General features: G+C 44.9%; 1 protein-coding gene across 1 annotated transcript in view; it reads left to right on the forward strand.

Moving 5' to 3' along the window:
• The window catches only part of LOC134409345 (connector enhancer of kinase suppressor of ras 2-like), a 376171-nt gene that overhangs the window by 183902 nt on the left and 165359 nt on the right, over positions 1-26910 (forward strand). Inside the window, exons 5-6 of the mRNA XM_063142057.1 lie at positions 14009-14050; positions 20080-20199. Of these exons, the coding sequence (XP_062998127.1) occupies positions 14009-14050; positions 20080-20199 (162 nt within the window). The remainder of the gene's footprint in view (positions 1-14008; positions 14051-20079; positions 20200-26910) is intronic.

A 26910-nucleotide genomic window follows, 5' to 3' on the forward strand; every position in this document is an offset into this window, starting at 1 on the left:
AAGCTCCATCTAACCAAAGTGTAATTTAAATTAGGTTGATGTAGAAAGCAAATAGATTTTTTTTCCCCCAGTTATGCAATATGAATCCCAATCAATCTTGGAAAAGAAAGCTTTGCAAAATCAAATACAAACCATCAGAATCCTCTGCCTCAGTCCAGGCTGTTCTTCAAAATTAATTCATTCCGCTCTACAAAACAGGGGGATTTTTTTTTTCTCCCAGAGACACTCCACCACTGAAGTCCTTTATTCTTGACCTGAAATAATTAGGTTTGCTGCCAAGGAAGCTCAAGTTGCATTTCTGAGGCATAAATTAAAAGGAATAATGCGAATGGGGACGTCAAACAGTAAGCCCGGCTGCGATTGATTTATCCTCTTGGTGTTTTGAGAGTTAAACGGAAACCATGTATGATCAAATGGATATTCCATTTGAAGCATTTTCAGCTCAGAAGGGAGAGAGAAATTGCCCTGGGGTCTTGCCAGGAAAGCTGATTGAGCATTTCCTCCATCTTCACCATCACCTTGCTGTAGAAATAATGAAGAGAGAACTTCAAAGCGGTACTTGGTCATGAGATCCAGAGAGAATGTCTTCCGTCTTTCTGTTTTCTTTGGTTAAGAGACTCTTTCTCTTACTCTTTCCTATTTTGAAACATTCCTCTTATCGGATCTGGGGGTGAGGTTTGCATTTCAGAGGGTGGGGTCCCTGAGGGACCAGTCTGAACCCCACACACCACCATCAAAACAAACTAGACTGACTACCTTTACTATAATTCTAGATCATCTTTCTGCCAGCATGCTTCTGTATTTACTTTAAACTTCCTATTGTTGTTGCTGCTGCTGCTGTTTTACTATCCCACCTTTCAATTGTATCATGTCGAAGATGGCTGAGAACAGGGGTGGATGCCTTGTTGCCGTCCAGATATTTTGGCTACAATTCTCATGATCCCTCACCCTTGGCTATGCTGGTGACTCCCATTAGCCCTGGACAGTAGTATATCCAGTTGTCAACCAAAACATTTGGAGGGCCACAAGTTTCCCACCCCTGGCATAAAAGAATTTGAGGAAGTTAAAATAAATCAATGCATGCAACAAAGGGAGAAGGAGAAGATGGAGGCCAGAGTAAACGGTGACATGTGTGTTCAGTTCAGTTCCATGTGCATAGGCTTAGGTTTGGAGAAGAGGCAGGTAAGAGCAGGTTAATCTTTTACTAAATTATTCTATCAGCATGGGAAAAAACATCGATTTCTCTCTTCCTTCAGGCCAACCGCTCATGCAGCTGAAGGAGAGGCAAAGTTAGCTGGAGGAGCAAGGGAAAACTGGTCCTTAGCCAGCAAGAACAGATTGTCTTGTTCTGCAGCAAGGAAACCTGACCCAAAAGCTTTTATATGGGTCATGGCTTATCATTTGAAGCAGTCCAACCTATGGGTGCAAGAAGGTTTAGCAGGTGTGGCTGCTCTCGCTCTCTCCCCCTCTTCCCCACCTGATCTTCTTTCTGTTGACTAGAGTTAGATGATGCCACACAGTTGTTGCAGACCACTGTCCTTCAGCACTGGCTGGCCCCTGCTGGCCCCTGCCACAAGCACAGTGCTAAAATTTGCAGTTGTAGTAAGGTCGAGGGGACATCCACTTACTCGTACCAAATGGTAGATAGGTCAAATTAACAACTTTTGGTGGGGGGCACTTCTGTGATGCCAAGGAGGAATTCTGTGGGGGCATGAAGTGAGTGTGGCTCCCAGGGGAACCAAGGATGGGCAAAATGGCCTCCAGACCCCATGGTGTTGCCTACCGCTGTGCCATGCATTTAACATGTTTTTAACTTAGAACAAAGGGTCTCGGATATCTCTCTTAACTGGTGGTTAGGATCATGTAACAACAGATGGCTCAAAAGGTGAGTTAGTCCTTAAGCAGTTTAAAATTGAGTGTGGAAACAAATAGGCAATCCATGCAGATAGGGAGGGTCAGGCCACCAGATAGTCTGTGGGTGCCTTGTGAGCGTTGAGTGGCATCCCGCTTTCCTGCGAGCACAAAATGGCGGCCATAAATAGTGCGATCTATGCAAAACTGCAGGTGTAAATGTTTTAATTAAGTGTTCTAATTAAGATTGCATAACTTGCGCTGTTTACAGCCATCACTTTCTGCAAAATGGGGGGTTTCCATTCAGCTTGGAAAAGAGGAGGCTGAGGGGAGACATGATAGAGGTGTACAAAATTGTGCATGGTATGGAGAATGTGGATAGAGAGACATTTTTCCTCCCTCTCTCAAAATACTAGAACCCCAAGCGGTCATCCCAGGAAGCTGATTGGTGGGAGATCCAGGAAAGATAAAAGGAAGGACTTCTTCACACAACACATAGTTAAATTATGGAATTCACTACTATAAGATGTTGTGATGGCCACCAATTCGGATGGCTTTAAAAGGGGGTTGGATACATTCCTGGAGGAGAAGGCTATTCTCTTCCGAATCACTCTCGCTGCAGAAAAGTTAAAGGAAAATGATCTTTTAATAAAGATCTCTTGGGTAACCACATAATTGTTTAGGTGCACATCCTTGCTTGCCTATATGTGGAGCTTGCACTGCTGAGTTATTTAATTTTACAGAGTGCCTTTTGGATTCCCTTCAATAAAGCTGAATTACCAAAGAGAAATGGGAGCGTGAGATAGAAGCGTGGAAATGGCCAGACCTGCAATTCTGTGTGGCTCAGTAATGATTTCCAAACAAACAGTGATTTCGAGAGGCTTGTTTGCTCCCTACCCCAAATAGACATTTTTATATAAATTTAGTATCTCATTATATGTTGCTTGAAATCTACCCTCCTGCAACTTATTTATTTATTTAAAACATTTGTCTTCTGCCCTATAGCACGAGGATCTCAGGGCAGTGTACAGATAAAATCACACAATATAAAACAATAAATACACACAGCTAAAAACAGATGAATGAATCAAGGTAAAGCCAGTATATAATTTAAAAGCAGTAAAACTATTAAAACAGTTAAAACAATGTGCCAACTTGGTGAATTAAAGGCTTTGTTAAAAAAAAAAAAAAAGCCAGGTTTTTACTTGGCACCGGAATAGAGTCAGCGTTGGTGCCAGTCGGGACCCCAAGGGGAGGGCATTCCACAGCCAGGGTGCCAGCACAGAGAAGGCCCTCTCTCATGTCCCACCCTAGCATATTTGTTGTGCTGGTGGGATGCAGAGAAGGGCTCCTCCAACAGATCTCAAGTCCTGGGCAGGCATATATAAGGAGAAGCGCTCCCTCAAGTATCGCGGTCCCAAGCCATTTAGGGCTTTAAACTTAAGTGCCTTAGTTCTAGTCCTGGACATCAGAGGACAAGTAGGTACCCTCTTCTGTGCGATAGCCCTTCAGTTATTTGAAGAGTGCAATCACATTTGTTTTAAAGCATGTTTAAAATCATTCGGAAGAGATAACCGGAGCTCCAGGTAGGGTGTTACAGCTAGGGATGTCATGAGCACCTGGCTGAGTCTGGGAGTCTGACAGACTCCCTTGCATTCACCCCTGCTGGACCCAGTGGGGCACCCATGGCATGATCAAGGACCCACACTCAAGTACTCACAAGGTCCTGGGGAGTACCACCCCCAGCTGCCAAATTTGCACACTTACCAGTGTTGCATCTATGGTGTCCATAAAGGCCCCATTGATGCAGTGGGGGAAAGTGTGCAATTTCAGCAGCGGGGGGGGGGGGGGCACGGGACGGGACGGACAGCTGCCAAGAGCTCCTCTGGTTGAGCCTCAGAAGAAGCTCACAGGGCCTATGGGTGGAGCTGACGGTGGTGGCAACGGGGTGAGCATCTTCCAGGGTGGATGTGGGTGAGTTCGCCCACCCCTATGAACAGCCAAACTTGTACAATAAGCATAATCCTGGTTATTTTAACACTGTACGGCCAGAATTTATTTATTTATTTAGAATATTTATATACCGCTCCCCATTGAAAAATTTCAGAGTGGTGTACAAGATAAAATGAAAATAAAAACAGAATAAAACACTTAAAACAAATTTTAAAAGAAGCAAAATACAGTGACTCAAGGCTGGATATTAAGGAAAGGCTTCCTGGAATAAAGATGTTTTCAGGAGGTGCTGAAAGGAGTACAAGGTTGGAGCCTGCCTGACCTCCAGAGGAAGGGAATTCCACAAGAGGGGGGCCACCACACTGAAGGCTCTGCCCCTGGTGGACTCCAGTCGGAGGATGGGTGTATGTGGAACCACCAGGAGCAGACCCTCAGATGACCTCAGTGACTGGGCAGGTTGGTAAGGGAGAAGGCGCTCTCTCAGGTGTCCCGGTCCAAAGTTGTTTAGGGCTTTGTACACAAGCACAAGAACCTTAAACCTGGCCTGGTAGCGAATAGGCTACAGTTCCCTCAGCAGAGGAGTTACATGCTGGAAAGGGGCAGCTCCAGACAACAGCCGAGCTGCAGCATTCTGCACTAGCTCCAGCTTCCGGAGCAGCTTCAAGGGCAGCCCCACATAGAGCGTGTTGCAGTAATCCAATCTTGAGGTTACCAATGCCTGTACCACCGTGGTCAAGCTGTCCCTGTCCAGGAGAGGCCGTAGTTGGTGAACCAGCTGAAGCTGGTAAAAGGCACTCCAAACCAGAATAATATTGTACAGATACCTGCTGGTTTGCAGAAACTCCTCTGAGCATAGAAAGACGTGGGTAGCATTAATGGGCAAAACAGTGGTGAAATGGGCGAACTGGAGAGAAGTGTGTGCCGAGTGGAGGCTGGTGGCTCCAATTTTGGTGGGGCTGTGAATCCATTCTGGGTTTCTGTCAGAACCAGGTAGAACTCTAAAGGAGCTCTCCAAGGCACTGAACCCATTTTACAGATAGGGTTTAGCACTTTGGATAGTTCCTTTAGAGTTCTGGCTGCCTCTGAGCAAAAACTCAGAATGGATTCACAGCCCCACTGAAATCCACTGCCTTGTGCCCCTAATATCGATTCAGCAGGAGGCCTCCATTGTGATTTCATAGCATGACAGTCAATTCGGCCATGCATAATAGTAATTCCACCAATATTAAAATTAACCAGACTCTTAAGCTCTAGGTCAACAAAATAATATCAAAAATCCCAAATATTTTCTAACTGTAAGCATATATAATTATGTTTTAGGACACAGTGCTAAGTCTGATTGAGAAGTTGGTCAGTGTGTGTTTGTGTGTGTGTGTGTGTGTGTGTGTATGAAAATGAAAATGATTACCCAAATCAAAGCATTCCCCCCACAGATGAATGTTAATTTCAGAGATGCTGTTGGAGACTCAAAGAAAAACTGCAGGATTTCTCCTAGTAAATGCCTTGCTACACTTAGTAACATATTGCGATTTTTCTCTATAAAAATGATTTTTCTTTTAAAAGAAGAAGAAGAAGAAGAAGAAGAAGAAGAAGAAGAGGGTGCTTTACAAGTTGCTACACCCCCATACAGCCAAGTTCAACGCCAGAGTTTGATTGCCTCCTAGTCACTGTGCAATTATATCAGATCTCTTTGGCTTGTAAGAAATCATCTGACATTTCAGCTTAAAGGGGAGAGAAATCTAAAGAAGGAGCTGAAGGGAAAATCTTGCGGAATGTTAGGCTTGAGGCCGATAACTTGGCAGGTAGAAAACGTTGAAATAATGCTCAGGCTGACGAGCCAGATTTTCTCAGAATAACTGAATTTTCCGACAAAAGCCTTTTGTAGGGAAGGAACGTCGCGTTCAGTTAGTACAAGAGAATAGGTTACGGGAAGTCAGCCGCCGAAAACTGGCTTCCATTTTGCTCACCCAATGGAGGGCGTGATTTGTTGGCTGGCTTCCATGTCTCCTTTGTTTTCCATCTTTCCATCATTAACCTCATGGACATGACCTACCTAAGGAGAGCGAATGCTTGTGGGAGGGAGGGAGAATGGGAACAAGGTAGCAGCGCCCATGCCAGATCTATATGTAATCAGTTAAATAACTGCATCAAGCAGGGGCAGGGGGACATTTCCTTTTTCCTGATGAGGCCCAGTTTTCCTTAGGGGTAATCAGTCAGGGGACACGTGCTAGCACCGGTGGAGTCGAAGCCAGCAGTAAGTGGGGCCACCCCATTTTCTCTCTCACCTTCTGCCGACTCCTCTCTCTCTTAATTTCTAACACCCCTTCTCTCTCTCTCTCTCTCTCTCTCTCTCTCTCTCTCTCTCTCTCTCATCTTTCTTTCAACACCCATTTATTTATTCCTTTCTTTCTCTCTCTCTCTTCCTCATACACTCTGTCTCTTGTGAAACACCCAGACAGCTTTGGGTATGGGGCAGTATAGAAATGTAAATAATAATGGAATGGTATATAATAATAATGCACGGTAATGGACTGGATGAGGGCTAACAAACTGAGACTCAATCCAGACAAGACAGAGGTACTGTTAGCGGGTGGTTCATTTGTCCGGCGAGGTGATGTTTGCCCTGTCCTGGACGGGGTTGCACTCTCCCTAAAGGATCGGGTCCGTAGTTTGGGGGTGCTCTTCGATCCAGAACTGTCACTTGAGGCACAGGTGAACTCAGTGGCAAAGAGCACCTTTTATCAGCTTAGGCTGATATACCAACTGCGCCCTTATCTGGACAGAGATAGCCTAGCTACAGTTATCCATGCTCTGATAACCTCTCGTTTGGATTACTGCAATGCGTTATACGTGGGGCTGCCTTTGAAAATGGTCCGGAAGCTTCAGCTGGTACAAAACAGGGCAGCACGGTTACTAACAAGGACTGGCCGGCAAGATCACATTACGCCAGTCCTTTTACAACTTCATTGGCTGCCAGTCCAGGTCCGGGCCCGATTCAAAGTGCTGGTATTGACATTTAAAGCCCTAAACGGTTTGGGGCCAGGTTATTTGAAGGAACGCCTCCTCCCATATGTACCTACCCGGACCTTAAGATCATCTACAGGGGCCCTTCTCCGTGAGCCCCTGCCAAAGGAAGTGAGGCAGGTGGCTACTAGGAGGAGGGCTTTCTCCGCTGTGGCACCCCGGTTGTGGAACGAGCTCCCCAGAGAGGTCCGCCTGGCGCCTACACTGTACTGCTTTCGTCGCCAGCTGAAGACCTTTTTATTTTCTCAGTATTTTAACACTTAATTTTAACTTAAATTTAAATTTTACTGTTTTAACTCTGTATTTTAACCTTATATCAATTTTGCTGCATGGTTTTATCCTGGTTGTGCTTTTTATATTGTATTTTGTATTTGTATTTTTAACTTGTTGGTTGTTTTATGATGGTTTTAATTTTTGTGAACCGCCCAGAGAGCTTCGGCTATTGGGCGGTATAAAAATGTAATAAATAAATAAATAAATAAATAATAATAATAACAGCAGCAGCAGCAATTCTCTCTCTCTTCCTCTTTCTGAGACCCCTTCCTTCCTTTCTTTCGACTCTCTCTCTCTCACACACACACACACACATTCTTTCTCTCTAATTCTCTCTTTCTGAGCCCCTTTCCTTCCTTCTTTTGACCCCCTCTCTATTTCTATTTCTCTCTCTCTCTCTCTCTCTCTCTCTCTCTCTCTCTCTTTCTTTCTTTCTTTCTTTCTTTCTTTCTACACCACCTTCTCAACCCAACCCCCATCTTCCTGCTTGCCCAAGGAGGCCAGGAGAGGGACAGATCACTTTTGCTAAAGGACTGAACTGTTTGCTTGCGGAGGGAGTTTGAATTTAGGCCAAATGTTGCATTAAATTTGGCTGAAGGCTGCATTTAGATCTAGGGCCACAGGTTGCTCATCCCTAGCAATAGTCATATATACATACAACTGTTGACGTGTAGGGCTCTCACAGCTTGAGTGGGAACCCCACCTGTGGGCAGAATGCCCTAGGCGGGAGCAGTTGTATGCACACGTGATCATGAACATGGCTACTGCATGATGTGTTCCGCAATATACTCCAAGTTGCTAGAAGGTACAAGAACAAATGTACATCTTATAAATACCTGTCCCTTTGGATTATCAAGAGCCTCGTGTGGCACAGAGTGGTAAGTGGTAGTTACTGCAGCTGAAACTCTCCCCACAGCCTGAGTTCAATCCCAACGGTAGCTGGTTCTCAGGCAGACGGCTCAGGTCGACTCAGCCTTCCATCCTTCCGAGGTCAGTAAAATGAGCACCCAGCTAGCTGGGGGAAAGGGAACTGCGACTGGGGAAGGCAATGGCAAACCACCCCATTACAAAGTCTGCCAAGAAAACGTCAGCGAAAGCAGGCATCCCTCTAGGAGTCAGCAATGACTCAAGTGCTTGCACGAGAGGTTCCTTTCCTTTCCTTCTTTGGATTATCACTGACTTTCTACATGGATGGGTGGGGAGGAAAATCATACTTTCCTGCCCTGACCGCTGACTGCATCTCTCCTATCTTCAGCACCCTTCGGTGCCCATCAGCTTAGCCAACTTGGCATGGTTATGGTGAGGGCAAAACCATCCTGAGCTCCTTGCAGGAAAGACAAGCGCTCCCTTCCCCCTGCAAAAGGTAATCAATAAAGTATAAATAAATATGCACATTTGTCTGAGTCTTTTCCTCCACGCAGCATGAAGAAAAACAAACACAACCAGAGGTATATTTTAAGTGGATGCATGATAGATGAAACTGTGCGTAAGCAACATTTACTGTCACTTCCAAGTTTCTGCTAGGGCGAGAGCGGCTGCATCAGAAACATGTCTTTGGTAATGAAATGAAAGCATTAACGTACCTGAACCCTCCTGACCAATTATTATGTCAATGCACACAAACACAAAAGACAATTCTACACACACTTCACTTGAAATGGAACAGTGTTGTGGGCTTTATCATTTCCCCCTGACTCCGCTTAACTGAATGTAATCTGAAGAGTTATTTTCCTTTTGTTTGGGTGTGTGTGTGTGTGTTTGTTTTTGGTTTGGTTTCCTTGCTAAATTTTGATGTCACTCAAAAATGCTCACACGAGAGCAAACAATGCAAAGCCAATACAAATTACAGAGATTTCTGACTGTGGTTGAGGTCTGATGTGTGCCGGGGAGACAGACAGACAGAGAGCGGGAGCGATTGAGCCAAAGGGGGAGAAATCTAGCAAAAACAAAAAGAAAAACCCATGAGAATATTTTGACAAGGATGCCAACAACGTGCATATCAGACATGACCCCGTCACTAAAGAACACAATCTGGCAAGCACAGCTCTCTCCCGACTTGTGTTCCTTTCAGTGGCATTTGCACGGGCAAATCTCCCAGGCCTTGGCGAATTCAATGGAGGACATTTAGCTCCTTTCCACAATGATAACATTAGTTTGCCAAGATGGGGAGAAGGTAGATTAGGATCTCCTAGAAGTTCTCTGAGCGATTTGCAGTAGATCTCCAAGGGTTTCTCATTCCTGGTGGTTTAAAAATTGGAAGAAAAAGTGCAAGCAGAAAAGAAGTCTGTACATATCTGTGGTGGCTGACCTTATACCAGTCCCTTCTCTCTCTGCCTTAGTGGTCCTGACAGGTAAAATAGTATTGGTTGGTTGCCTTGACCAGGTCGTTGTTGTGCAACTCTTCTTTCCAATTTTATCATAGCCCCATTCAGGTGTCCAAAATGATGCATGGTGTGGAGAATGTGAATAGGGAGACATTTTTCTCCCTCTCCCATAATACTAGAACCCAATGGGGTCGTCCCATGAAGCTGATTGGTGGGAGATTCAGGACAGATAAAAGGAAGGGCTCCTTCATACACCGCATAGTTAAACAATGGAATTTACTACCGCAAGATGGTAGTAATTTGGATGGTTGAGCTGGAAGGGGCCTACAACGCTATCAATTTGGTTGGTTGGGCTGGAAGGGGCCTACAAAGCCATCAAGTCTAACCCCATGCTCAATGCAGGAATCCACCATAAAGTAGGCCTGACTGATGGCTGTCCAGCTGCCTCTTGAATGCCTCTAGGATGGGAGAGCCCATGACCTCCCTTGGCAATTGGTTCCATTGACATCCTGCTCTAACCTTCAGGAAGTTTTTCCTGAAGTCCAGTCAGAATCTGGCTTCCTGTGACTTGACCCCATTATCTTTTAATTACTGGCTAGGAGATCAGAACTAAATCTTAACTCTGCTATCAATATTAGAGAAACTGTCCCTGGCACTCCCACAAAATGTAACATGCCCCCCGAAGCAAGGACAAGACAGAGGTGTGATCTGAACCCCAAAGCACTAAACAGCTCCTTTGAACCCACAGTTCTCAGCACCAACAGAATCCCAGCAATTCCAGCTGCCAGTTAAGAAAATGATTTAAATTTTAAAAGGGGGATGGGGAGGGCACCTAGAAGGGTGTCAGGGGGGTTGTGTTGGTGCCCATGAATGTCACATTATCTATCCCTGGGTAAGGTGCTACAAAAAGAAGAGAAGGAGGATGGACAAAAATCTAGAAAATGTAGGCTAAATATTATGGCCACGAAGTCCGCCATTTTGGGGGGCTTGTTTCCTAATTGTGCAGTTGGATTTGAATACTGTAAAGTTTTGGTCTTGTGGCAACCTGCAATACAATAGAGAATTTGGGAGGTGGAGGCCAGACTGCCAACAAATAGGGATGTGTATCATTGGGAAATCCAGTTTCTTTTTGGCTCAACAGAGTCCCACAGTGTGCACGATTTCTTTTTCATCTTTGAGCCAAGATGCAGGGAAGCACATTTTTGTGGGGTGGGGAGAAGTCCTGCCATTTGTGCAAATTACGGCTGTATTGGCTCATATTGCGGCTGAATTTTTACAAATTAAACAAATTTGGGTGTAATTTGTGTAATTTACACAAATTCAGCTGTAACATGCACGAATTGCTCAGAAATTGGTGCAAATTGCAGAACCTCCCATGCCCCACAACCCCTCCAAATGCACAAAATCCCCAGCAAATCTGCAAACTGACTCAACTCACAGCAGATCAAATTCAGCACCATAGTAGGAACTGAAATTGCAGCCTGCAGGCTGAGCTTAGGAAAAGCCATTGGATGCCACCCCCAAATCAGATCTCTCCAATATCCCTACCAACAAGCCAGTAATTATTATATTTATTTATTTATTTGTTACATTTATATACCACCCCACAGCCGAAGCTCTCTGGGCAGTTTACAACAGTTTAAAATAGTGAGCATTAAAAAGTATACAAAAATTTTAAACCATCAAAAACATAAAAACAACAGTATAAAAACAACGGTATCCATTTTAAAACAACAGTTCTGCGGTCTGTTAAAAACAAACAAACTTAGCATTGTTAAATGCTATTAAATGCCCGGGAGAAGAGAAAAGTCTTGACCTGGCACCGAAAAGATAACAGTGTTGGTGCAAGGCCAGCCTCATTGGGGAGATCATTCCATAACTGAGGGGCCACCACTGAAAAGGCCCTCTCCCTTGTTGCCATCCTCCAACAGCCTCTCTTTCCAGGGAATAGATCCTAGTTTCTGGGATCTGTCCATGGTAAATCACTGCATGACAGAGGGCTCATCTACACCAAGCAGGATATTCCACTAGGAAAGCAGTATGAAAGCGGTATATAAAAGGCAGGAGCCACACTACTGCTTTATAGCAGTATTGAAGCACACTGCAGGATCTACACTACTGCCTCATAGTGGTACTAAAGTGCACTGGCAACTGTTGGGGCCCATGACACATTTACACCAAGCAGGATATTACACTATGAAAGCAGTATGTGGTATATGTCATGGGCCCCAACAGTTATCAATGCACTTCAACACCACTATAACGCAGTCATGTGGCTCCTGCCTTTTATATACCACTTTCATACCACTTTCATAGTGGAATATCTGCTTGGTGTAGATGATCCCAAAGTCCCTCGATTTCCATATATGTAGTGAAGGGAAATTAAGTGACCTACATATGACAGGGACCACGGCCAAAACCCAAGGGCTGTGGTTTCCAGAATACCGTATCTCTTCAGAAATGGGAGAGGGCGAGTGTTATTTTTGCTTCAATACCTTCCTGGTTCCGGGTGTCAAATTGCATTTTAAAGTAGAAGAAACAAAGTGTTCAGTGATGCAGCCTCTTCTGAGTGTGTCAGGAACACGGCTGGGTCCCCGCCATTATAGTTAAGCTCTGCAATGTCTTTTGTGGCTGGTTGCAACGCTTAACATTTTGTGTGTGTACGTGTGCAAGAGATCAAAGCTGACACTGCTGCTGATTCCTATGCTATAGAGCTGCCAAATTTTTTAATTGGCCCGTATTTTGCTTGTTTTCCTGGCATTTTTTCTTTTCTTAAAATGTATTAACTAGAAATTTTGGCAGCTGGAGGAACTATCCTACAATACTTCTTGTCACCAGTATTTGTGGTCAGCTGGAATGCATTGCATGCATTAATAGAAGTATAGCTTCCAAATCACGTGAGGTACTGGTTCCTCTCTATTCGGCCCTGGTTAGGCCTCATCTAGAGTATTGCGTCCAGTTCTGGGCTCCACAATTCAAGAAGGACGCAGACAAGCTGGAGCGTGTTCAGAGGAGGGCAACCAGGATGATCAGAGGTCTAGAAACAAAGCCCTATGAAGAGAAACTGAAAGAACTGGGCATGTTTAGCCTGGAGAAGAGAAGATTGAGGGGAGACATGATAGCACTCTTCAAATACTTAAAAGGTTGTCACACAGAGGAGGGCCAGGATCTCTTCTCGATCCTCCCAGAGTGCAGGACACGGAATAACGGGCTCAAGTTAAAGGAAGCCAGATTCCGGCTGGACATCAGGAAAAACTTCCTAACTGTTAGAGCAGTGCAACGGCGGAATCAGTTACCTAGGGAGGTTGTGGGCTCTCCCACACTAGAGGCATTCAAGAGGCAGCTGGACAACCATCTGTCTGCCAGGGATGCTTTAGTGTGGATTCCTGCATTGAGCAGGGGGTTGGACTCGATGGCCTTTTAGGCCCCTTCCAACTCTGCTATTCTATGATTCTATGATTTATCATTTAACTTGTCTTATTATATTGTTCTCTGTATTCTGAACCCAGGACAAAATTTATTTTGAATCTGTTATGGGATATATTTGACAGTGATGATCAAGTTAAAGTTATATATTTGCTCTCTGATGCTGACAAATTTGTGACAGACAGAGCTGCAAGTTTTGCAGTGGCTGCCCAAATGTTGAGAAGAAGATTCATAGAGGTCAATATGGTGAACAGTAATGATGAAATTTTACATGAAGTTTTAACCTATCAGTAGTATTAACTTTTATACATTTGTGGACCTTTTAATGTAATTTCTTAGTGTCGTTTATTTTAATTGGTTGTATTAAAATGAACTTTTACATATTTGTGGGCACCTTCTAATGAAAACCTTTTTAGTATCTTTTTTTTTACTTCTTTGCATTGTAGAGTTCTTGTGTGCTTACTTGTATTGTATCTGTAAAGTTGATATGGACATGAAGGTTGAAATAACAAATAAACAAACATTTAACTTGTCTATGGTTGGTAATCACAAACAAACATAGCTTCATTCTAGCTAGTTTGAGGTTAAAATTTGAGGGGGAATGCTAGTGTGTATGTTTTAGTTAATTAGTATTATGCACAGCTCCAAGTTTGAGTAGGCACTTGGCAAAACATGCTCTGATGTGCCCCCTTCTACATTTGAGGGGTGGGAGGCAGGCTTACTTACAGGGATAGATGAATCTGTGAATTTTGTTTTCTCTCATTTTTCCAACATGAAGCTTGCTTCATCCTGAAATTTGAGAATTTCTCCATTCTGATGTTTAGTTCATCCTGAACTTTGCTATATTCCTTTCCTTTTATAAGCTCATGTGTAAATTCATAAGCCCTTTTGTGCCCATTTCTTGAAATACATGTCTGTATCTCTGGCCTCATTTTGCCTTTGGCCCCACACACCCCTGGAATGTGGGCCCCAAGAGCACCCCCAAAATGGAAATCAGACCTCTGACTGAGAGACCTTCTGTACCCCAAGTGTAAGGCAATTTGAATCAGCCATGGCAATAGTGGCTCACTGTCTTATCTAGAAGCCATTGATGTAGCTGAGGTAAAGTGGATTGCTCAGGGTATTAAACATTGTTTTTCCCCCTCCTGTCATTACAGGATTGCACGGTATACGAAACAGAAAACAAAATTCTTCATGTGGTAAGTACACATTCTGGCATTCTTTTGGTTATGTTTTCCACAGGTCAGTTCCATTCGAAGTCACTCTTTTGGAAATCAAGGTTACAATTCTGTATATACTTACCAGGAAGTAAGTCCCAATGAACACAACAGATTTAGTTCAGAGTCAGCATGCTTAGGAATGGGCTTCAAGGAGATACGTGTTGTATATGAATATATATATATATATATATACACACACACACACATACACACACACACACACACACACACACCTCGGCAGGCACTCAATGGATGAAAGTATGGTCTGAAGGTTAAGCAGGTCTGGGCCTGGTCAGTGCTTGGAGAGGAGACCATGTGGGAACCACATATAGCCACCTTGAGTTATGTTATGGAAGAAAGGTGGGGTATAAATGTAATAAATACAAATACAATGTGGCCCTGGGAACTGAAAAGGCGGTGTGCCCCTCCTATAAGTAAATGGCTTCCATTCAGTTTGAAGTTGGGGAAATTACCGTTTTGGTAGCAAAACATCTTACCCCTTTATCCTTGATACTGAGTGTCAAGCTCCTGACACTTGGCTGCTATTGATAGGGGACCTGGGATGGGTCTAAGTGCACGGTGCTCAGAGATAGTCTGTCTCCCATTCAGGGCTCCCTGAAATATATGGCCACCCAGGGCTGGCATCAAAGTGGAGCACTTCTGGGCAGCTGCTGAGGGCCCACGCCCCAGCAGGACCCCATTAACAAGGCGCTCCTGTCCCTTATCCTCCTCTTCACCATTGCAACTTGCTTGCTCACCTCCCTCTGGTTCTGGCCAAAGCAACAGTCATGGTGAGAAGGAGCAGCAGCAGATGCCATGGCCTCCTTGCTCCCTGGCTCTCTGCCTGTCAAGCAAGCAAGTGGGAGCAGTGATGAGCAAAAGGAGGAGGAGGAGCAAGAGAAGATGGTGACCATGGTGGTGAGAAGATAGACTCCCTGATAAAGTGGGCCTCTTGTGGGGGGGTCTTGCCCAACAGCCCTTCAAAACCTGGAGCTGTCACTCTGGCCACCTATTATCTGAACTCTTATTTATTTATTTATTATATTTCTATACCGCCCAATAGCCGGAGCTCTCTGGGTGGTTCACAAAAATTCTTAATGAACTCTTAATGGAATTAAGAACTCTTAATGGAAACAAAGCCCTATGAGGAGAGACTGAAAGAACTGGGTATATTTAGCTTGGAGAACAGAAGATTGAGGGGAGACATGATAGCACTCTTCAAATACGTGAAAGATCCTGGCCCACACAGAGGAGGGCCAGGATCTCTTCTCGATCATCCCAGAGTGCAAGACATGGAATAATGGGCTCAAGTTACAGGAAGCCAGATTCTGGCTGGACATCAGGAAAAACTTCCTGACTGTTAGAGCAGTACGACAATGGAACCAGTTAACTATGGAGGTCGTGGGCTCTCTCCACACTAGTGGCCTTCAAGAGGCAGCTGGACAGCCATCTGTCAGGGATGCTTTAAGGTGGATTCGTGCATTGAGCAGGGGGTTGGATTCGATGGCCTTATAGGCCCCTTCCAACTCTACTATTATATGATTCTATGACAGGCATTTCTTTAGTATTAAATAAAAGGGATATCACCAAGTAGACAGTTTTACCAGAATGATACTCCCATTTCTTATTCTCCAGGACAAAAATTAGTTGTTTTTCTAAGGCATCTGATATAAGAGCAGATTCTCTGTAATCTTTTGAATCTTCTTTCAAATTAGCCAACTCCTGTTTTGAAATATTTTTTATGCGTTCCTTTTCTTTTCTTTTTTTAAAAGATGCTCTTCTATTAGTACAAATGTTTATCATGAGTAATTAATTGCAGTCTGTACGTATTGCTGCTAAGCTGCCCTGTCTATGGTAAATGTCATGTTATTAGAACTCAAGACAGGTCATAAATCATTATTGACTGCCAAGTGGTTCCAAAGGAGCCATTGTAACTATTTTGCTATTTATAGACTGGTGTTTTTTTCTTTAATATATTGATGCGTCATGTTAATTATTATAGTCTTGTGTGTCAGTAATTCGCAGTGGGGTTGCATTTCTTGATAGATTATGCTAACAATAGTTCTTAGTGATTTGTCATGCCTAGAATTTCTTCAGTTAATGACAACTGGAGTGTATTTTTTTCCCCTCAAAATAGGCCAGGCATAATGAGTTCTGGTTCAAAATGGTTGTTTTACACTTTGAATGGTTTAAATTTTTGTGAACCGCCCAGAGAGCTCCAGCTATTGGGTGGTATAGAAATGTAATGAAATAAATAAATAAATAAAAAAAAATGGTTGCTTCTTACACTTATGGCTAAATATTATAGCTAAATTAGGGGACAATCCTATGAATGTTTAGACAGAAAAAAAGGCTGACATCCAGGGCCAGGGCCAGACTATTTTGTAGGGATGTGCTCCGCTTCTCTTCGGACCGGAGAAGCAGAAGCGGATCGGGGGCTTCGCCTCCCCGTAAGGCGGAGGCAAAGAGGATCAGGGGAGCAGCGGAGCGTTGCAGAGCGGATCGAGGTGAAGGCGGATCCTTCGCCTTGATCTGGAGGTCCACAAAAAACATAAGGGGGGGTTACTTGGCCCTGCCACTGCTGCTGCCACCCATGTGGCGACGGTGGCAGAGCCAGGTAAGGAGGAGAGGGGGTCTTACCTGCATCCGTCCGCGGTCCCGCGGCTGCTTCAACTGAGCCCGAGGACTCAAACAGGAAGCCTAGGCCGTAACTGCAGCCTGGTCTTCCTGTTTGAGTCCTTGGGCTCAGTTGAAGCAGCTGCGGGTCCGCAGATGGACGCAGGTAAGGGAGAGGAGGGAGGGGGTTTACCTGGCCCTGCCACCACCGCTGCCCATGCGGCGATGGCAGCAGAGCCAGGTAAAGGGGCAAGGGGGAGGGGGATCTTACCTGCATCCATCCGTGGTCCCACGGCTGCTTCAACTGAGCCCAAGGACTCAAACAGGAAGACTAGGCCTGGTCTTCCTGTTTGAGTCCTCGGGCTCAGTTGAAGCAGCTGTGGGTCCATGGATGAACGCAGGTAAGGGGGAGGAGGGGGTTTACCTGGCCCTGCAGCAGCTGCCGCCCGTGCGGCAACGGTGGCAGAGCCAGGTAAGGGGGGTCTTACCTGCGTCCGTCGCGGCCACCTTCACTAGAGCCCACGGGTCAACCACAAAGTGTAGACCACAAACGGGGCCTACAGTTCCTGGTTGAGCCGCGGGCTCTAGTGAAGCTGGGATGGGCCGGGACAGACACAAATAAGCAGAGCGGAGCGGACTCTAGGCAGATTGAGGCGGGGTGGAGCGGACCCGATCCACAATTTGCAGATCAGGCATGAAGAGGATCGGGGGGTCCATGCACATCCCTACTATTTTGCACCCTAGGCAAGGCGAGCTACTTTCACCACCACCACCACCACCCAAAAATTGCCAACTTTGATTTTTAAGAACAGATGTTTTGTAGAAAAAATAAAAGGCAGAAAACTTGAAACTGATAAATAAAAAAATTAAATTGCAATAATAAGTAATAATCAATTTTTGATTATCTTTCGCAAATACAAAAGAAAATACTTTGGCACACAAATCATTTTGAACTAAAGGGCACTCGGTATAATGCATACCTCTGCCATTGGCAACACAACATTAAAACGTTTTACTTCATGTAATATTTAAGGCTACTTGGCGTAACTAACCCATCCTGTTAACACCATATTTTTCTTACAGTCAGACAGAAAAACAAATAAAAAAACAGACAAACAGAGTTTAAAATGTCTCATAAAAGTTTCAATTTCAGGCACATTGAAATCTCACTTTGCTAATTTGTATAAATCTATGACCATTAAAGGTCAGTACTGTGCCCCTCTGAGGTCTGCGCCCTAGGCGGCTGCCTAGTTGGCCTAATGGTAGCGCCGGCCCTGCTTGCAACTCCCAACATTCTCCAGACAGCATGGCTGTCCCAAACTGGTCCCTTACAGATGTTTCAGAGTTCCGCTCCCATCAGCCCCAGGCAACATAGCTAATGGAAAGCATCCGGCTGGAGAAAACTGAAACAGGCCTCTGATCAGATTCAAGAGGGCTGTTTGTATTTTCTGAGATGTGCCAAAACAGCTGGCAATACTGTCTTTGCGAAGCGAGCATCAGTACAGCCGAAACCCTGTTGTTAAGGTTTTAGCAGTAGTCACTCTGCTCCGTCCGTATCACTCCTGCTCTCGTCACCTTGATGGCCCCTTGTCTAAACAAGCCTGCAGCTGCTAGAAAGCTGTGTAAATTAGTATGCTAATGACACACACTAGTTATCGCCAGCCCTTCTGACCCTGCCAGGGCAGGGGGAAAAGAAACACTACCCAGTGCTTTGATAAGCTTGAGGTTTGGATGGGTGCCAGCTGGCTCAAACTCCTTTCAGGAAACGATGAAAAAAAGGATGCTGACGGCCGGGCCAAAGCAGCTGGGAAAAACTGGTAGAACCAATTCCATGAATGGCATGCCAGCCCGGCCCTGACATTAGGCAGACTTGAAGTGGCTGCCTCAGGCAGCTGATTTGGAGTGACGTGGAAGGGCAGGAAATAGTTTCTTAGAGCACAATCCTATGGGTCGTGCCCTCTTGAGATGGAAACCTCTAAACTCAGTGGCTTATTTTATTTATTTATTTATTTATTTATTTATTACATTTTTATACCGCCCAATAGCCGAAGCTCTCTGGGCGGTTCACAAAGATCTAATAGATCTAATAGATCTAATAGCTTCCAATAGATCTAATGCCTTGCTCTATTTCCCGACATTAGGCAGGTCAATCCCACACTGCAAGCTGATCAAGGAAGGGATCAAGGAAGCTGACAGTGTAGCTTCATTGCATCTGAAGCTGCTCTGAGGTCAGCGATGGTTTTGTCTGCTATTTGAAATGAGTGCTTACTTGGATGCAGGGGCCAGCCCTACCATGGGGGAGAGTGAGGCAGTTGCCTCAGTCGGCTAATGCTGGAAGATGGCAGCAAGGTCTTGGGGGAGAGAACTGGCCCAAAGTCTCCTAGTGGGTTTCCATGGCTGAGTGGGGGCTAGAACCTGGATCTCCTGACTCCCAGTCCAACGCTCTAGCTACTACACCACACTGGCTCTTCACCCCACCCATTTCACCTTTCTCCATGCTAGGAGAGTAGGGGTGAGTGAATAACTGATGGTTGAGATCCTGGAATTTGCTGAACATCAGCTCGTGGCTTGTCTTGTGCCAGATTCCTGTTCCTGTTCGTGATTATTGCTTGCTTTACACAAACAGGAAAACCAAGCAGTGACGAAATGGGTGATTTGTGCAAATCTCCCCGAATTTGCACAAATTAAAGCAGGGCTGAATCAGTCTACTTGGGATACTTGCGCAAATGAGGAAATTTGTGCAAATTGAACTCTGAATTGGGAACGAGCCAAATGCGAGCCCGTGTTCGATAACTTGGTATTATTTTAGGCAGACGCGTCTTCACACTTGCGCTCATGTTTGGAGTTTTGAACGGGGCACGCTTGCATGTTTTGCAAGCAAAAATGAAATCCTCGTACATCCCTATGGCAGAGACATTCATGCCTCTCTTAGTATGGAGAAAGGAAGGAAGCCCCACCCGTTGGAGGAATTCAAGGAGGCTCTGTAGGCCAGGTGCCAAATGCCCATGAACCATATCTGTCCTTTGGGCTGGAAGTTTTGCATCCCTGCTTTATGCAAACCTTGCACATTCACTCACACACATGTGCATTCAGTCATCCCAGGGATATCAAGTGAAGAGGGCTTGTCTCTTATTATTTCATATGTCAGGTGTCCAGATCTTTGAAAATCCATGTTACAGAATTGCTACCACTGAATGCATTGAGCTGCATTGAGCTGGGGGTTGGACTCGATGGCCTTATAGGCCCCTTCCAACTCTGCTATTCTATGATTCTACAATGATGTTTTTACTTTAGTCATTCAGTGTGTCCATTAAAATGCTTTTGGTGATCTCTCTCTCTCTTTCTCTTTCTCTCATATCTCTTTCTCTTTCTTCCCTTCTCTTCTCCCCCAGTGTAAAACGCTCTCTGGCATCTGTGATCACATCATCTCACTCTCATCTGACTCTCTGGTGTCTCAGTCAGCTCACCTTGAAGTCGTTCACCTTATGAGCATCATGCCCAGTGAAGGTCTGGTAAGTAATCACACAGCAAAAGGGCATTTCCAGTCAAACAGATTTTGGAAATATTACAGGCTGGGAGTGCTGGATTAAACTGGCACCCACAATTTATTAATTTTAGTTATTTAGCTATTTTCTTACTTACTTATTTAGGGCAGAATCCAGTGGGGTGCTCACGCCTCACCGATTACTTTAAGCCTTGCTGATTCCCTTCTGCAAACGGTGGGTCCCTCTGATTCCTTTGTGTGAGCAGGACCTGCCACTTCTGCAAGGGAGATTTAGCACATCCTAGGAGAAGCCCTGAAAGAACCAGAAATGCTTGTTTCTGGAAGGAGCCAGGTTGGCTGAGCTCCCTTATGCTACAACAATAAAACCTGCTCTGGGCAGTTCACTTATAAAAGTTAAAACCAAGAACTTGAAACCAGGAAGATAGTTTTTTTAAAAACACACACACACACCAAAAACAGTTCAACAATACCAGGATTTTGTAGCTGGGAGGGCCCACCAGTGTGGGAGAGGACCCAGTGAATGACATTCTTCCAAGCACCACACACACACATACCAACCATGAAGGTCATTATCCAAAGAAATAGTCTGGCATGTTGTTTTGTGATTATTTTTCTAATTGATGACAATTAGTTATCCCCTATTTTGGGGTGTGGGGGGGGAATTCAGTCCTTGGTGAGAAAATCCAAAATACTTTTAACTTCCACAAGAAAGCCCTCCTGCTGGAAAGCAAAGAGGTATGTTGGAAGGAAAAGCGAGGGATTGGCAAAGGATGGTTGCATGCCGCATTTGAGAAAATATTGCCAGAAGAGAAGGATTTATAACAACTAACGGTATAAATTAGTTTTGTTTATAGTCTCAAGGCGATACAGAACTCTGGTAGGAATTTCTGTCACATTGGATGAAGCAAATTAGGGCGATGGTGTTCAGCTTTAACCAGGGAAGCATTACAGCTGTCGTTTACCAGGCCTTTTGGACACAATTCTCCAGTGGTTCCAACTGCCAGTTCAGACAGCATCCTCAGAAGGATACCATGCCTGAGAGTATCGCAAGCTACTGAGAAGTCTAGGAGAACCACGGGGGTGACTAAGGCATTCTCTATTCCGAAACCAGACCTAAAACCCAGTTGAAATGGGTCCAGATCCTGAAGTGTTTGAAGCTGAGAAGCAACACCTGCTCCATCACCTTGGAAGACCTGAGTCTGGCTAGATGAATCTGTCAGCTTTGCTTCTCTGCTAGTCTTCCCCCCCACCCCGCCACCAATCAAGTTTTTTTACATCCTGAATTTTGGTATATTCTTATCAAAACGGAACTGAAACAAAAATCTCACCCATCACGTGCCAGGGTTGTGCGTCAACTGGCTCAGAATTATTTTGTTGAAATCAGTGAAAGCCGAATGGCATCATTGATTCGTAGATTGTGGACTGAGGGTGTTGATGTTGTTTTGATCACCTGGTGACTTTTGCAATGTCATTCTCCTCCAGAACACAGAACGCATAAAACAGAACACAGTTATGCAGTGACATCTACCCTTCCCTGAATTTTGTGATGCAGTTTGCATTTAAAAAAACAAAAACAAAACAAGAATACAAAAATGCATATTGTGGGGAGGGGGGATTGCAAAAAAAAATTGCATGCATTAGGAAAGTGTGTAAAAAAGTGTGTACATTAGGAGAAATGCAATGAAAACACGTATGAGTTTTCATGTGGATTTTAAGAAAGAAATTCAAACTGATGTGGAAATTAAAGAAGTTAATGATAGAAAAAAATTGAGAAACTGAGTGGAATTAAACTTGACATTGTCATCCCCTCCAATCCCTATCTGTGCATAAGCCTGGTCCTGCAAATGACTAGCCACTGCAGTGCCTGAAACATGGAGAGTTTATTTCATTCTCATTTGGTTTCCAGCAGCACAGTTGTCAAAATCTCCCCTCTCTGGCAAGAGCTGCAGCAAGCAAATCCCTGATATATGAAATTTCCCTGGTGACCAATGAAGATGTCTCTTTTTCAGAATGATATGCTATTTTCGCTTCACTTCACTCAGCATTTTGTCAATATAGGAGGCAATCAAGCAAGGCTCGTTCCTGTGCAAACTCCATTTACATTAATGGGATTTGTGCAGGAGCTGTGCTTGGTGGATAGAGCCCATAGATTATAACAGAATGGATTGCATTGTGGGAATGGTAGACAGCAAGAACAACCAAGAGCTATTTCAGGAAGGAGGCTTTATACATTTCCCCCTCCATGCAGAAGGGCTGAATAGATTTTTATTTATTTTTAATCCAAGGCCCTTGAATGTAACGTGAAATTTTCCCAGCAAGAAGGAGGAGTTATACCTGATCTAGTGTGCAAATAGAAGCCTATCGCAGAGACGTCTGGAGCTCTAAGTAAAGAATTATAAATCACTCTTTGAATTATAATTTGCTTCATATTCTATCCATGTGGAAAATTGGAGCTTGTAACTGCCACAAGCGAGGCCTTTTTATTGGTGGCTCCAAAGCTGCGATATGCTTTCCCCTAAGTTGCAGTTCCTTACTGGCCTGGTTCAGACAACACGCTAAACCATGCTGCTTAACCACAAAATGGTTAACGGAATGCATTCCATTAATCATTTTGTGGTTAAGCAGCATGGTTTAGCATGTTGTCTGAACCAGGCCAATGGCTTTTAGAAAGAGCTGCAAGACTTAACAGTTTTTTTCAATCTCGTGTTCGATATAGCTGGTTAGAAAAGGGTCAGGTGACTCCTGAATCTGTGGATGCTGCTAATTCATTTTTATTTATTTGCATATTTTCGTATCTTGATGCTTGGACCCTAAAAATGGTTCAAATAATGCTTTGTGCATTACTGGTGTGAAGAGGGCATCACATGGTATTGGGGAGTGGTGGTACAGTCTTGGATTATTATTATTATTATTATTATTATTATTATTATTATTATTATTATTTATATAGCACCATCAATGTACATGGTGCTGTACAGAGTAAAACAGTAAATAGCGAGACCCTGCCGCATAGGCTTACATTCTAATAAAATCACAACAAAACAATAAGGAGGGGAAGAGAATGCAAACAGGCACAGGGTAGGGTAAACAGGCACTGGGTAGGGTAAAACTAACAGTATAAAGTCAGAACAAAATCAAGTTTTAAAAGCTTTAGGAAAGAGAAAAGTTTTTAGCTGAGCTTTAAAAGCTGCGGTTGAACTTGTAGTTCTCAAATGTTCTGGAAGAGCGTTCCAGGCATAAGGGGCAGCAGAAGAAAATGGACGAAGCCGAGCAAGGGAAGTAGAGACCCTTGGGCAGGCGAGAAACATGGCATCAGAGGAGTGAAGAGCACGAGCGGGGCAATAGTGTGAGATGAGAGAGGAGAGATAGGAAGGAGCTAGACAGTGAAAAGCTTTGTAGGTCAACAGGAGAAGTTTATATTGTATTCTGAAGTGAATTGGAAGCCAATGAAGAGATTTCAGAAGTGGAGTAACATGGTCAGAGTGGCGAGCCAAAAAGATGATCTTAGCAGCAGAGTGGTGAACAGAAACCAACGGACTGATGTGAGAAGAAGGAAGGCCAGTGAGAAGAAGCTTGCAGTAGTCCAACCGAGAAATAACCAATGCATGAACAAGAGTCTTGGCAGAAGAGACAGACAAAAATGATCGAATCCTGGCAATATTATACAGGAAAAAATGACAGGATCTTCTCCAAGTGTTGAGCACACTGCTTAGCCCTGTTTACTGATGTCCACATGCTGGCATGGTTATCTGCAGTAAGAAAGCTTTCATGCAAACATCTGCATCTGAGCAGATGTCTGTGTGAATGGAACACCCCAACCCACCAGTGCCAAGGTTGTGTAGAACGCTACATGTGAGGGTTGTGTAGAACCCTATATGCAAGGGCATGCCCTCACTCCCAGTTATCTGCAAGAAAGAGTCTCCTGTCCTGGAGCTGGACTACACATCCCAGGTTCCATCCACTTCCTGAAAATTTGAGAGCCTGAAAGGGATAGACCCAGAGCCTAACACTCCATTGTATCTTAGTCGGCCAAGCTGTCCCTGTTCCAGGAATAACCAGCTCCACCATAAGACACTGTCCCCAATTCACATCCCCACCAGATGGTCTTGTACATACTAGGGGTGTGCACGGACCGCCCGCTCTGCCCCGCGGGCCGATCCAAAAATTTCGGATCGGCCCGCTCCGCTCCACGCCGCTCCGCCCATACTCCGCTCCTCTTCGCTGCGGAGCTCCGGCTCCAAATCGGAGCTCTGCAGTGGAGGGGAGTGGCGCCAGGTAAGGCCGGGAGAGGAGGGCAGGGGGGTTACCGTGCCCTGCCGCCATCGCCGCCCGTGCGGCGATGGCGGCAGAGCCCGGGAAGGGACCAAGGGGGAGGGGGGCCTTACCTGCCTCCGTCGACGGTCCGTCGGCTTCTTCAATTGAGCCCGCGGTTCAACCAGGAAGTCTGGGCCGCGGCCCAGACTTCCTGGTTGAACCGTGGGCTCAATTGAAGAAGCCGATGGACCGCAGACGGAGGCAGGTAAGGGAGAGGAGGGCGGTGGGGTTACCGGGCCCTGTCTCCGTCGCCGCACGGGTGACAGCGACAGCGGCAGGGCCCGGTAAACCCCACTTACCTTTCCGGCGGAGCTCCGGATCGAGGCGAAGGATCCACCTTCACCTCGATCCTCTTCGCCACGCTCCGCTGGCCCCCCAATCCTCTTCGCCTCTGCCTTAAGGGCAGGCAAAGCCCCCCGCTCCGCTTCTAATTCGCCGGTCCGATTAGAAGCGGAACACATCCCTAGTACATACCATGTTCCGTGGTATCAAAAATGTCTAAGAGGTCCAGCAGAATTAACAGCAATGTGCTCTCCTATGTTGATTCCCAGCATAGATGTAAAACTGTCATGGCAGACCAGGAAGCAGGTTCTGCTATCACATCAAGGGACTCTCCCATCCATTTACTTTTACGTTAATGAATTTTTGCTGAGAATTAATAGATGGATGAGAGTGAAGAATGCACCCAAGGACTGTTGTTGTAGTGAGGGCAAAACCTCTCTTTCAGCCCTGGCATTGAGGAGTCTGATGTGCACTGACATGAATGCACTCAATGTCTATGTACAAATGCAATATCTACAGAGCGCACTTATCAATAAACCAATCATTCCTATTCACACTTCTGTCTTGTCATAAGGGTAAACTTTTTTCTTTTTTCTTTTTAGTAATAACAGTAAATTAGAAAGCTCCTGGTGTGACCAGAAATAGCCTGCAGCAGCTTTTCCTTTTCCACCCCATAACTGATGGCAACCCAGGAAAAACCCTGTATGGGTAATTTGTACAGCTTGTGCTGCCTGTCTGATTAAATGTAATGCAGAATGGTCTCCGAAGCAGTGCCATGAAGACATAGGTTGTCTCGCAGATACAATACATTTCCTTTAGTGTCAGTATCTTCTTCCCATGAAGGATAAACTGGCCCTTTGAGGATCTCGCTCGCTGTGAGTACAACAGGAAGTTAAAGTGAATCCACCATGTGCATGTGGTATTATTGGATACAAGAGGGACGCCAAAGCACAGCACACGGCTAGCATGTGTGTGTATAACTTACTCTGAAGAATGCTTTTCAAGTTCCCTATCCATCAAGAGTGTTTCTCATCAGATGTCATGGTTTGAAGACTGAAGGGCCCAATTCATAAAAGGAACAGGAGCAGAGCTCAGCACCCCATTTTAGAATCATAGAATCATAGAATAGCAGAGTTGGAAGGGGCCTATAAGGCCATTGAGTCCAACCCCCTGCTCAATGCAGGAATCCACCCTAAAGCATCCCCGACAGATCCTTGTCCAGCTGCCTCTTGAAGGCCTCTAGTGTGGGAGAGCCCACAACCTCCCTAGGTAACTGATTTCATTGTCGCACTGCTCTAACAGTCAGGAAGTTTTTCCTGACGTCCAGCTGGAATCTGGCTTCCTTTAACTTCAGTCCGTTATTCCGTGTCCTGCACTCTGGGAGGATCAAGAAGAGATCCTGGCCCTCCTCTGTGTGACAACCTTTGAAGTATTTGAAGCGTGCTATCATGTCTCCCCTCAATCTTCTCTTCTCCAGGCTAAACATGCCCAGTTCTTTCCGTCTCTCTTCATAGGGCTTTGCTTCCAGACCCCTGATCATCCTGGTTGCCCTCCTCTGAACACGCTCCTGCTTGTCTGTGTCCTTTTTGAATTGTGAAGCCCAGAACTGGACGCAATACTCTAGATGAGGCCTAACCAGGGCCGAATAGAGAGGAACCAGTACCTCACGTGATTTGGAAGCTATACTTCTATTAATGCAGCCCAAAATAGCATTTGCCTTTCTTGCAGCCATATCGCACTGCTGGCTCATATTCAGCTTGCAATCTACAACAATTCCAAGATCCTTCTCGTTTGTAGTATTGCTGAGCCAAGTATCCCCCATCTTGTAACTGTGCCTTTGGTTTCTATTTCCTAAATGTAGAACTTGGCATTTATCCATTTTAACACTCTCCATCCCATGTTCCCCAGAAATTGGTATTCGGAGGGCTATTTCCTCTGATACTGGAGGTAATATACAGCCATCATGACTAGTAGCCATTAATAGCCTTATCTATGAATGTAATTATTTTGTTGAAGCTCCACCTAATGAAAAATGCTAGCTACGGATGCCCGTGACTGTTTGGTATCAATTTTTAATGTAGGCTTCAAATGCTTGTAGTGGGACTTTTCTCCTAAAAAAATG

The sequence above is a fragment of the Elgaria multicarinata genome, chromosome 15 (assembly GCF_023053635.1).
Source record: "Elgaria multicarinata webbii isolate HBS135686 ecotype San Diego chromosome 15, rElgMul1.1.pri, whole genome shotgun sequence".
NCBI lineage: Eukaryota > Metazoa > Chordata > Lepidosauria > Squamata > Anguidae > Elgaria > Elgaria multicarinata.